Below are 14,370 nucleotides of genomic sequence, written 5' to 3'. Positions count from 1 at the left end.
CTTTCCACCTAGATGGATTGCGACTGTATTAAGCGTCTGGTGATGAAGACGAAGCACAGTGAAGAGAACTCCTCGACGGCTCACAGTAGCTACCTTGTGTTTGGACTTGATAATTTTGTATTGATAAGAACTTTCCACTTAGATAGGTTGTGACTGTACACGCAGTGGGTATGCTAACACTAAAAATAAAAAAATAAAAATTTTAATAAAAAAAATTCAACCGACTTCCAACTCAAAAAATAACTTTAACTAAAAAGCAAAAAATAACATCTTACCTATGTGCTACCTTCTGATCAGTTTGAAGGCGGTGCCAAGCCAGTGTCGTGTTTTAATTAAAGCTGTTTCTGGAATAACCACAGAAATTTTGTAGTTTAAACGTATTTAATTAAAACATCACCGGCTTGGCACCGCCTTCAAACTGATCAGAAGGTAGCACATAGGTAAGATGTTATTTTTTGCTTTTTAGTTAAAGTTATTTTTTGAGTTGCAAGTCGGTTGAATTTTTTTTATTAAAATTTTTTTAAACTAACGTATTGTACAATTTAACGCTAACTTAAACATATATTTATCTATGTGAGATGATGTCCTGGCATGTATCGTTCTACAGTTGTACGTTTTAACTTCGTCACATTTTCCTTCTGCCTTCGATTATAATACTCTTGCAAAATTTTGGTCAATCCTGAACTCTAAAGCATTAAACAATAGTCAAGATATTAACTTACCGGACTCAAAGCTGTCCATACTTTCGGACTTGATATCTGAAACAAAATAAAGATGTCCGGTTATTACATTTATCACCAAAATAAAATATCCCATGCTTTCGTTCTTCTTTGTATAGGACGTCCGCGACTTCGTCCACGTGAAATTATTTTTATAAATCCCGCAGGATCTATGGATTTTTCAGGAATAAAAGTAGCTTATATGTTGCTTAATAACCTCTTATATCACAGTCCCATTAAAATCCGTTCAGCCATTCCAGAGAGTGGTCCGTACAACCAGACTGACAGACAAAAAAGTTAGCTTATGTATTAGTATCGTATAACTCGTAACTATACGAAGGTTACTTAAACACGTCATAATATCTAAATATTTTTTTTTTTTTTTTATTCTTTACAAATTAGCCCTTGACTACAATCTCACCTGATGGTAAGTGATGATACAGTCTAAGATGGAAGCGGGCTAACTTGTTAGGAGGAGGATGAAAATCCACACCCCTTTCGGTTTCTACACGGCATCGTACCGGAACGCTAAATCGCTTGGCGGTACGTCTTTGCCGGTAGGGTGGTAACTAGCCACGGCCGAAGCCTCCCACCAGCCAGACCTGGACAAATTAAGAAAATCTCAATCTGCCCAGCCGGGGATCGAACCCAGGACCTCCGTCCTGTAAATCCACCGCGCATACCACTGCGCCACGGAGGCCGTCATATTGTCTACAACGTCGAGTTATGTGCTTATGAAGTATAGAAACTATATATACATAAATATATAATGTAAGTAAACACTAAAATGTGCATGTGTGCGCTCATTGAAGTCGCTAAATTCGGAGTATTTTGCCTACAAAATCACCTAAACCTGTCTATAGTATAAAATCATTGCTAGTATGTGTAAGCAAGGCAGGGACGCGGTAGCCCGCGGCCGGGTCCTCTAATCCACTTGCGAGGGAGCTTCGGAGACAATTTCCCCTTGTTTTAAATTCTCGCTCGGAAAGGTGATCCTGTTTAAACTTTTAGCAAGTCCAATTTAATAGTTTGACAGACCTTTCCGAATAACTCTCTCACCCACTATGCCCGCAGGTTGTCTTAAACCATTACGAATGGACAATTTAGAATAATATAGCACGTATAGAGAGTAGGTACCCCCGAATGGATATTTTATTCATGGTATTGCACGACTTGGTTAATGTTTACCAAAGCATAATACGTAATACCTAATTTAGAGTTTGATTATCTCTTTTATTTTAGTTAACTATTACTATATTTCTATTATTAAGTCAGTCAAAATCCGAATTAGCATTTTGTGAATATACTCATATCTAACTGATATACAGGTTGGCCGAGGAGTTGACGTTTGGCTGAAATTTGGATGCCTTGTAACGAGGAGTATCTGAATCCCCATGTATAATTTACGATTTTGCTTAGTTTAGGAGATATTTTTTTATGATTTTTTCTGCAATTTTGACCTAACGTTGGTTTATAATTTTTTTTTTATTGTACTGAGCACTTTTCGTTGGGTTTGTAGATAATAGTTAAGAACCATGCTCAGGAGTACCACCTTAAAAATTATGACTTAACTAGGCATTGTGGAACTTACTTATTTAGTCGCAAAGTCAAAATTACGGTTCTAACTCAACACTTGCGCAAGTTCGAAGTATCATAAAAAATATCTCCATAACAGGCTACGCCACTGCTAACTAGTAACTAAACAGTCATTGGTTGGAACTGTAACACGCGTTTCCATAGATAATATAGTGTAAAGAGACGTACACATAGATTATAGAAGGCAGACACTGAGGGCCATGCAAAATTGATGACGGTAGACGCCTCGCCGCGATCGGATCTTGTGAATTACGGGTAGTAAGCGCGCTCGACAACCTTGCGGGGGAATTAATCTGCGTAAGTGTTACGCGCACGCTTTATGATCAAATACTAGTATTGTTGGGGACCCTGATTGAATAACAAATGGGATATCATGAGGAATCATGACATCAGACACTTGGCTTTGTTGCAACTAGTGTTACCAGGCGTCCGAAAAAATGCGGATATAGGTAGGCTTTTTGATTGTCTGTCCGGCCAAAAGAAACGGTGTCCGGCTTGTCTGACTTTTGTTAGGCTTTTTACATTTTTTTTAGCTAAAATGATCTTATTTGTGCCTTTCATGAGTATTTAAGAAGAATTTAAATATGTTGATAAATGTATATGTATCTAGAATTTAATTTTGTCTCATGACTATTTGACTGATTAATAATAAAGTAAGTACCTACATACTCCAGAAGGTATGCTGTAAAATCAAGCTTTTTTACACCTTCTGGGGTTTTTATTTATATAATTTTACATACAATTTTTTGTCGTACCTAGTAAAATCCTCAATAATGTAGGGTGTCCGGAATTTATGGCAAGTTTGTCCGGCTATTAGGGATGGTGACCTGGCAACCCTAGTTGCAACCCTTCACTGGAGACTTTGTTGCACGCAATGAAGTGACTGGGGACACGTTTTCTCATATTCATCATTATAAGCTTATTAATTTATTATGAAACACGGCTAAAACTGACGTTATACAACTTCAGTTGATATCGTGCCGCGTTGCAAGAACCAGCTCATGACTAGGGCCCCGTATCGGTTCGAAACTAGTTGAACATCCGACGCTGTATCACGTGAGTTTTAGCCAAGGCCGAAGCCTCCCACCAGCCAAATCTGGACCAATTAAGAAATCCTCAATCGGTCCAGCCGGGGATCGGGAAATAAGAAAATGCTCTGGTATGCAGGTTTCCTCACGATGTTTTTCCTTCACTGTTTGAGACACGTGATATTTATTTTTTTTAAATGCACACAACTCAAAAGTTGGAGGTGCATGCCCCGGACCGGATTCAAACCCACACCCTCCGGAATTGGAGGCAGAGGTCATATCCACTATGCTATCACGGCTCGTGGCCATACGATATGGGTTTTATTTATTATTTTTATAATGTATTGTAATGTATTAATACATAAACGTATATCACGAACAATAGCTTAACAACACAAGCTCCGAGTACGAGTATATCGCAGGTGCACGTCACCGGGATAGCGCAGATATTAAGCACATCCCAGCGGAGTGGGCGCGGACGAAGGCACCGGCGCCGGGCCACGACCCTAACGGCATTCGTAGGTATACGCGAATCCTATATGAAATTCTATTCACGCAAATTCTATAATCGCTGTATTTGTTGTGTGGTTTGAGCTTTTAGGTTTCGTGACCATGGCACCATCAGCTGGCCTATTCACTATTTTGGTCTATATTAATAAAGTGTCATCTACATACTACATGATATCCACCGTAAGAACCGGATGACATTTGTAATTTGTATTTTATTATGTGGATGACATTTCGTGAATTGATTTGTTTTTTATTTTGATGGATTATTTTTTATTCTGATAGATAATAAAAACCAAAATAGGAAATTTGGCAGCTGGACAGGAAAATCGAGCTCTTTCTAGAGAACTTTTCAAAAGGATTATTGAGTTTAGCTATTCAAAGTGTTAATGGGGCCAGTATTAGACATTATATATAAAATAAACCTTGGCTGAGTTTGTTGTGGGCTCTTCTCGGACCTAAGCGCGTTAGTAACTTTAAGTTAATACTTAGTAACTTAAATTTTAAGTTTTCCACTTTTATTACCACTAGTAGAACATAACTTAAGTTAACATTTCAAAAGTGCTTGTAAACTAAGCCTAGTTGAATAATATATTAATTTAAATTTCATGCCTCGCTGGCATTGGCTGGCGCTCGCATCGAAGGTTTTAGATTTAAAGATTTAGTAGTAGTTTATAATTTTTGGTTGTTGTACAAAAAAAAATCCACTGACTCTTAACAGAGAAATATCCCGTGAGCACGCAAAATGTCATCTGTAACTGCAACTCTTATATGTGTAATGAAAGCGTTGTTATTAGATACCAGGGCGACGCCAGGCAGCCAGGCGGGTTACCTTTTAAAATTCCACAAGTTTAACGGACGTACCTACATTATTTAACGTACTCGGTCAAAAAAACACATTCAGACTAAAAAAACCCACATGAACGGGTTACATAAGGGAAAATTTCAGCCTGCGCAACCGACTTGACAATTTTCTAGAGATAAATATATACGAGTAATTGTACTAAACATTTATTCAGACTAAAAAAGCTATAGGTACTACTAGACCACTAAGCTTTACTAATACTGTCACGTTGCTCAGCGAACTCGCTAGAACCGCGGCACTCGTGGCCGATCGGCAAGGCTGCCGGTAGATTTCCCGCGGGGGCACGTTAATTTTCTGCCGCCTTGAGCATACTGCCCCCATGGGGCGCTACCTTTCACGGAGCCATTCAGGTTGAGGTGTTATTCCGTGCTGACTGATGGGCCATATTACCTCCACATATGCAAAAAATATTTATTTTGGCTACCTAATATCTATACTAATATTATAAAGCGGAAGAGTTTGTTTGTTTGTTTGATTGAACGCTCTAATCTCAGGATACTGGTCCGATTTGAAAAATACTTTCAGTGGTAGATAGCCCATTTATCGTGGAAGGCTTATAGGCTATACTATATTTTCAAAAAAAATAGGTAATTCAGTGATTTGAACACAAAATTACTAAACCGATTTTCATGAAAATGAAATAGGCCTAATCTGGAAATAAGAATACTCTTTCAAACAAAAAACAATTTTCAAAATTAGTTAACAAAGACGAATTTATGAGGTGACAAATATTAAAAAAAAACATACGCGTCAAATTGACAACCTTCTCCTTTTTTGAAATCGGTTGAAAAGAAGCAAGCACTACTTTAGAAAAGTAAATTATTCATTATGTACTTGTAGGTACTTTGCCGATTTTTAGTAAACAAAAATCTTCAAACTGGCTGGCTGACATCAACGCTCAGCCGTTTACTTGTGCATATGTATTCTGTGTCGTAAATACTGAAGAAATAGTAGAACTAAATGCACAATAGTTTATTTAGTGTCTTTTTTTTATTCTTTTACAAGTTAGCCTTAGCCCTTGACTACAATCTCACCTGATGGTAAGTGTTGATGCAGTTTAAGATGAAAGCGGGCTAACTTGTTAGGAGGATGAAAATCCACACCCCTTTCAGTTTCTACACGGCATCGTACCGGAACGGTAAATCGCTTGCCACGGCCGAAGCCTCCCACCAGCCATTGTTGGATAAATTAAGAAAATCTCAATCTGAACAGCCGAGGCTCGAACCCAGGACTTCCGTTTTGTAAATCCACTGCGCATACCACTGCGCCACGGAGGCCGCCAACAATGTTTCGGCGATAAAAGGGGTTTTTTTTTTAATTTCACCTTAGGTATATGATGTGTGTTTAGGTAATTGCAATATAAAATGAAAACCAAATATATTAAAAAAAAATTGTGTAACAATACGCAAAATTATGAATTACGTACATATATACAATTTACATTTACGTAACTTTATTGCAGGAAAATAAAACATGACAACAAGATGGAGAAAAGTAGGAATATGGTATTTACAATTTATGTAATTTAAAATTGATGACTTGTTTTCCAAACTGCATATGTATGCGCATTTTGATAAGTACATTACAAAATAATGATTGGGTACATATAATATTGCTACGAAATAAAAAATACATAGCTTTCATACGAATACAAAATGCCATTAAAACTTTCTCGTACAATGTTGCCGTACAACGATCGATGACATTTACATTACATTTTACACGTGTTGAAAAACTGTTAAGTTACGCTAAGATCAAAAGTGTATGAAAAAAAAATACGTTTACTAGCCTACGCCCGCGACTTTGTCCGCGGAAGACTGAGTCGAGTATGGCACGAGTACAGTGGCGTGCACTTCATACATGCATTAAAGTACTGCATACCCTAAGAATTGTTTTCTTGATGCTTGTTAAATGAAGATTTTCCCAGTTGGGTTAATTTTCTTACTAGTGCATACCCTGATCATTCACCTTATGCATGCCACTGTACGAGTAGCTACGAGTAGGTACATTAGTAGTTATTTAAGCATAATTTCTTTCATATTTTCCTTGTTATTAAGATTTCTTAGAGTTAGGCTCTACCAGCCATGGTAAATTGGGCCCAATCGCGAAAGATTTTCAATAAAAAGCAGTGGCGGATTTAAGGTAATTTCATGCCCTAAACAATCTTCCCCTCCTTGTGAACCCTCCTACACTATATCCTTAAATGTGAACTAAAAAGTGTTAATAAAAAAAAATGTTAATAAGGTAAAATATGTATCAAATAATTTAATTTGAAATTGCTTTAACTTTCTTGTGGTCGTTCTTTTTCTCGATCGTCTCTGGTTTACCGTCTAAAGGGGGCCAGAGAATGCCCTAAACAATTGCTTAAATTGTTTATAGGCTAATCCAGGACTGATATAAAGGTCAATAGTTTCAAGGTTTGGAGGCTCGTCCTCCTTCAGACCTCAAGCTCACATTCTGACAGACCTGTCTTTGCATGACCCATGATAAACAAGGAGAGACCTCATTAAGGAGTCTACAGATCATAATAAACCGGTGGAGTCAAAATGTTAAATACTCTCAAGTTTGATCCTTCTTGGAGTTGCGAGTGGGTATGTCACGTGAGTCGATCATTTAGTAGAAGATCCGACTTAGAAACGAACTTCACCCGTGTGTTTATTAAATGAAAAGTGTTATATATCAAAATTAGGAAGATAAAAAACACGGTGCGAATAGGCTGCCTCAGAAACTCCTGGCCAAACTATAATTTTTAATGATAGTTAACAATGGTAAATAATAGTTTGACCAGGAAATTTTTAGGCAACCTTTCGCAATATATTTTTAATAAATAAATTAATTAAACAAATAAAAAAACCCGACTGCATAAATTATACAAAAACTGAAAAGAAAAAAAACAAGCTCAGTCCAGAAGTGTAGAAAGCAATTAGAAAACAGTCGGGACCTATTATATTGAATAGAATGATTTTCGTCTACATTATTTACCGACTGTTTTCTAATTACTTTCTACACTTCTGGACTGAGCTTGTTTTTTTTCTTTTCAGTTTTTGTATAATTTATGCAGTCGGGTTATTTTATTTCTTTAATTAATTTATTTATTTCACACCTTTTTAGTTACGATAGATGGTGAATTTTGGATGTATTTGTTACGTTGGTTACATGTTACAAAGTACGATAATGTATACCTACGTCCAACCGAGGTTAAGTAAATATTCAAAAAGATCTACGGAACCCTCGGTAGGTGAATCTGACTCGCACTTTCATAATCAATATATTTAGTTTAATATATTTTAGGTGTTTTATAACTTTACTTCATAAACCTCGCACCTTATAGTCATCCGCCTCGCGTATTTTGTATATACAATTAATAAATAACGTTTTTCTAATTGTAGTTTTTTTTTAACATGGCCATGATATACCATTTTGAATTTTTCACAAAAAGCCCTTGATTTTGATACCCATGTTGCAATAGTAAAAAAAAAATTTTTTTTCACCTCGAGTCTATAGCGCCTTACAGTCGTCATGTTGGTTTTTTTTTAATTTCACCTATCTAAGAACACTTGGGTTATTAAGACAAATCTAACGATATCTTAATTACCTAAATCCGTCCAGCGGTTTGGAAGATATGAGGTAATAAAGAATATTACATACATACATACATACAAGATACGCGCGAAAAACATAACCCTTCTTGCAGTCGGGTAAAAATTCGCCGGTGCTCAAAAGCGGCGTAGTAACATTTGAACATTTTCTTTTATCAACAAGCTTATCAAACAAGAAAACGAAAAAACAAACCAATCACAAAACTTCAAAAAATGTCGTATAACTCAGGCTGTATGGTCAACGATCTTTGCTTGTCCTCGTTGGGGACAAGTTAAAGATGATTTAAAAATGTCGTTAAACTTTTTTTGGTACAGTAATGATTTCATTAATAAAGTAGAATTACCAAATCTTTTTTAGATATAAGTAAATTGCCGGTTAGTCCAGGGCCGGCATTCCCTTTTTTTATTCAAAACACTTTTCATTCTATAAAGAGATGGGTGAAGGTCGTCTCTAATACGGATCTTAGACTATTAGTGTTAGTGTTAACTAATTAAATGAAGTAACAGTTCCGTTGGTCGGACGGCGAATGCGTTTCCGCAGCAACTACATAACGCATATAAGAATATGCAGCGCGGAATGCGGACGCGCCCGGAGAGGCGGCAATCAGTTCGGGAGCCCCTGGAGGCTGCATTAATCATGGGCTGCAGCCACACGACGCAGCCCATATCAATCCTGTATTCCTAATATACATACCCAACTATAAAAAGCCAAACAAACATGCCAAAAGTTTAAGCAATGTGTTAAAACTAGAACACAGTAAGAAAATACACTTTACTACTGTACACCACTTAAAATATACAATACAATGCAATTTTTAAATATTGGATAGAATCAGGCGTTACTTTGCGGAAGTTCATCATGATTATATAATGATTTATTTATTTAGCTATCATCCGCGAAAAGTCGACGAACCCATGCGACAACGTCACCCAGGTCCGACAAAATACAACGTGCAATTGCAAAGAAGACTTTGCAATTGCACGTTGTAGAGTCAACATCTCCTGAGGATGCTCCGGTTTCGGGGTGAAACGTACGTAGAGAGTATTTTGTCGGACCTGGGTGACGTTGTCGCATGGGTTCGTCGACTTTTCGCGGATGATAGCAAAATAAATAAATCATTATATAATGCAATTTTTGGCTGGTGGGAGGCTTCGCCCGTGGCTAGTTACCACCCTACCGACTAAGACGTACCGCCAAGCGATTTAGCGTTCCGGTATAATGATGAAAAAATACAATAAATAGAATAGAAGTTACAAAATGCACAATATCGCTAACAAGTGATCTTTTACAGGCAACCTAATGAAGAAACTATTAATGAAACTTATAAAAATATAGGGTATCAAATTTAATTGATGGCCAAATGACAGCCGCGTGGCGCAGAGGGTAGCGACCCAGCTTTCTAATGCACGGCCGTGGCTTCGATTCCCATAACTGGAAAATATTTGTATCATAAATATGGATAAAGTCTGACAAGTTCGTTGACGACACTCATGATATGCGGGCGACGGGGGGACAGACTGTGCGGGTGTGTAATCGTGCATGCGGGGAAGCGAGTCGTGTGTTTTTCATTCATTGCTACACGCTTCCCGGTCCACGCGGACCGAGAAGTGTTACGAACGAAATGCCAAGCAAATCTTAAAAAAAAAGTTTAATCTTAAAAAAATGTTTGAAATAGATGAAATTTTTCATCTAGTAATACTTCACCTGTTACATTATTAATTTCCTACCTACGAGCCCCGTTTGAGCCATAAAGTTAGACGAATATAAACAGAAACCAATATAAGTGAAAGAGACTGTTCAGCTTTTATGACATATCATTGTATTGTACCGTGTAGGCCTGCAGTATAAAGTAGCTAATTTATCAAAAATACATTAAATTACACACGAGTACTTTTCACACGCAATCTTGTTCCTACTCATTATGTTAATTCAATTACTATATTTACCTATAGATAGAGAGATGTGATAGCCCAGTGGATATGACCTCTGCCTCGATTCGGAGGACGTAGGTTCGAATCCGGTCCGGGACATGCATCTCCAACTTTTCAGTTGTGTGCATTTTAAGAAATTAAATATCACGTGTCTCATACGGTGAAGGAAAACATAGTGATAAAACTTGCATACCTGAGAATTTTCTTAAATCTCTACGTGTGTGAAGCGAATCCGCATTGGGCCAGCGTGGTGGACTATTGGCCTAACCCCTCTCGTTCTGAGAGGAGACCCGTGCTCAGCAGTGAGTTGAATATGAGTTGATAATGATCTATAGATACATTGTAAATTTGTTACAACTCTTACATTTGTATTTTGTGCCTCTGCTGCCTTGTAGGTTTATGGTAATTACTATATTTATGTAAATATATTGTACGTCACTCCTGCTGCCTCGTTGGTTCAGTGATTAGCAAATGTGGCTTCGAATCACGAGGTCCCGGGTTCGAATCTTAACTCAAGTTGTGTAATGAGCTTTTCTATCTTCTAAAACTTACAGTAAAATATCTCAGCCCGGAGTTGGGAAACTGGTGTTACCCCGTGCTTTTGCCTCAAGAGCAAATTAAGCCGTCCCTCTCGGTCATTATCATCGTCATCTGATAGTGAAATATTTACCATTATCACCCTACGAGTAAGTCCTTTTTTTATTCTTTTACAAGTTAACCCTTGACTACAATCTCACTTCATGGTAAGTGATGATACAATCTAAAATGGAAGCGGGCTAATTTGTTAGGAGGAGGTTGAAAATACACACCCCTTACGGTTTCTATACGACATCGTACCAGAACGCTATATCGCTTGGCGGTACGTCTTTGTCGGTAGGGTGGTAACTAGCCACGGTTGAAGCCTCCCACTAGCCAGACCTAGACCAATTAAGAAAACCTCAATCGGCCCAGCCGGGGATCGAACCCAGGACCTCCGTCAAGTAAATCCACCGCGCATATCACTGCGCCACAGAGGCCGTCAAAATGGATATGGATAGGTATGGAATATCCCCTCTGTACATGGAGGGAGGCTGGGCCCTCTAATTGGTCGTTAGAATAGGCTGATGATGATGATGACTTCAATAGCAAAAAATCTCAATGGATCCTCTTTGAGGCCAGACCACAGAAAACATAATGTACAAGCAAATCATTCACTGTGTTGAATCCAGTTATCGTGGAACTACTGAGACTTTAGGATATTCGAATGTAGGTAAAAAAGCTAGACAAAAGTATGTCCTAGACATACCTATTATAGATATAGGAAGGTTACAATGTAATAACATATGGACTCGCAAAATAGTCAAAACAATAAACTTTCATATAAAAAATTACCTACAGTGAAACCAAGCGGCTAAAAGTAGCTACGGCTATGTGCTAGACAATATCATTTAGTGTAAACGTCATGGGAATAGGTTCCTTTTTCCACGTTTCCAAGCGCTTCTTTAGATACACGGTTGTGTGTGTGTGTGCGGCTGTGTGTACGCGGGTCGGGGATTCCCCAGGGACGGAAGGAAGTGTGGCCGAAGCGACGCCACCTGGGACCGGGGGGGCAAGAAAGTAAAAAGTAACCTTCCACGGAGACGATTAATTTTTAAGCAATTTTAATCAAAACTTTTTGACTTACAACACATAAATGTGTAATAGCTAAAGCTTTAACACGCTACTGTTTTTTGTTTTTGCGAACCGGCACTAAGTTCTTGCTGCAGCTTTTGGTATGTGTAAAAGACCTCTAACGCAAAGTGACCAAAATCAAAATTAGTTATAGAGTACTTAGCCAATAAATTAAATTTTACATTAATGTTAATGTTAATTAATGGAGATAATTAATGTCGTAAACGCAATGAGGGTCCCAAATACCCAGTCCCAGGCCCAGTCTAAAAAGAAGCCCAATCGAACTCATAACTTACTAAACCAAAACAAAAAAATAGTAGTAATCAAAAGTAAAACAAAATGATAAAAGAATCCAATGAATTTTAATACCTCCTCCTTTTCTGAAGTCAATTAAAAAAGAGTTTCATCGTTTAGCTAGCCGTAGCTTATTGTCGTAGTCTATTGGCAAGGTTATTGCCAAAAACCTGGTTTGTTTAAGTAGGTATTCAGTAAAATCGTTAAAATGACGAAAAAATAATGCAAACAAACACTTTCAGTAATGAAGCATCGGTAGAGCGGTGCTTAGGTCGCGGTCATCCCTAGCGGGTGTCGATAATATCTAAACGCTAATGGCTGCTGGGCCTGTGACGAATGTATCGCCCCCCCCACTATGTGATAATTCCAAACGCTGCGGCCGCGCCACCTGGGATCGGCCAGGGGCGGACTCAACTCGCACTTTTATTTGTATTATCCTACTAATATTATAAACGAAAGTTTGTATGGGTGTTTGTTTGGATTGTTATTGTTATTCTTTAACGCCGCTACTATTGAAGCGTTTATTCTGAAATCGAGAAAAATCCATCGTTCCCGCGCGATTTGTGAAAAATTGAATTCCACGCGGACGTAGTTGCGGGCGTCTGCTATTGTATGAATATATTTTATGTTACTTTTTTATAATAATTAATAGTATAATATTAAAGGTAAGTATCCACTAGTTCCATATTTATCTGATGTATCTGATACTATAACAGAGTTGAAAATCGACACAGATTAAGTATCTCCATATTATTTCATAACAAAACTTGTACATATGTTTTCTGTGAACAAAACCGCGCGTGTCTTGTGATAGTTAACATCCACTAACCTAGACACTCGTATGTTGAGCAATACGAGCACTTTGGTATACTTGTTATTGTTAACGCCACAAAGGCGTCAAGTTTGCCAACAATTCAGATTGTCAACTCGGCGCCGGTATGCGGCGCAGTGTCGGGCGGGCGAGCCTCAGCACCGAACGGAATTTCACGGAACTTCGAATGTACCCTCCGTCCGTCCAACATCGGCATTTAATTACCCACGTACCACTCGAAAATCCTCTGCCGACCAACATTATTGACATTGTTGTTTTGCATAAGTTGCCAGATTAACTTACCAAGTACCGGCTTACTAACTTACCTACACGTATACGTAGCTTATGAATAACTAGCTGACGCCTCGCGGTTTCACCCGTGTTGTTCCCGTTCTCGTAGGAATACGGGGATAATAACCTATAACCTTCCTCGATAAATTGGCTATCTAACACTGAAAGAATTTTTCAAATCGGACCAGTAGTTCCTGAGATCAGCGCTCTTCTGCTTTATAATAATACTCGTAGATGTCATAGAACGCCGGAACATGGAGAAGTGGGAAGGGAATCTATCGCAAATAATACTGACATCAGAAACATTGCTTTTGACAGACATCATAATTTTTTTATCCTGACTGAGTAATTGCCGTAGTCTCCTTAATGGGATCTCCTCCAACCGCATCATCGGGAGTTTTGGGCTAGTGCAGAAGCATCCGAGCCCGAAGGCAGAAGCAGAAAAAGAGATGGCTGGAACTACTCTTTAAGGGCGTTTCTAGTGAGACTCGATCCTCGGCTCAGAAGGTCGTTTAGGAATGATGTTTTGATGATGACCTGAGTGAATCAGTCGGTCAGTCTTGAAGCCTCCATGACCGTGAATGAAGTCCATGTCAGGATGATGTTAGAAATCAGGAACCTCGTCGTCGTCGTATAAACATATGTTTCTTTAACATAATCTATCAACTACACGCTATCCTGTATGACGAGCATACAGAATTGGGTAAATCAAAGTTTATGCTTAGCTTAAGCGTGTTCACTGAAAGATGGGTGTGACTGTATTATTATACTGAGGGAGAGTATTTGTATACTGACGGGTCTGGTGATGAAGACGAAGGACAGTTAAGGGAACTCCTCGACGGTTCACAGGAGCTACCTTGTGTTATGACTTGATAATTTTGTATTGATGTGAACTTTCCACCTGGATAGGTTGTGACTGTATTCTATGTTCTGTGGTCTGTACAGGGTGTAGTATAGAATCAATGTCAGTGTCTAGAATGATAATAATAGAAGATTGCCGCGCTCTTACAAGGAAGTACTACCGCCATGCTTAAGACTACTACCAAGTAGCTGTATTGTAATGTAAGTATAGTTACCG

General features: G+C 38.3%; 1 protein-coding gene across 2 annotated transcripts in view; it reads right to left on the bottom strand.

The window, feature by feature from the left end:
• LOC112049625 (zinc finger protein 423 homolog) overlaps positions 1 to 14,370 on the bottom strand; it is a 109,505-nt gene that overhangs the window by 70,550 nt on the left and 24,585 nt on the right. For both annotated transcript variants that reach the window (XM_052884009.1, XM_052884005.1), the window contains exon 4: positions 723 to 758. In XM_052884009.1, the coding sequence (XP_052739969.1) occupies positions 723 to 758 (36 nt within the window). The remainder of the gene's footprint in view (positions 1 to 722; positions 759 to 14,370) is intronic.

This window comes from Bicyclus anynana, chromosome 1 (genome assembly GCF_947172395.1).
Source record: "Bicyclus anynana chromosome 1, ilBicAnyn1.1, whole genome shotgun sequence".
Classification (NCBI taxonomy): Eukaryota; Metazoa; Arthropoda; class Insecta; order Lepidoptera; family Nymphalidae; genus Bicyclus; species Bicyclus anynana.
This window is presented reverse-complemented; position numbering and strand designations above follow the sequence as displayed.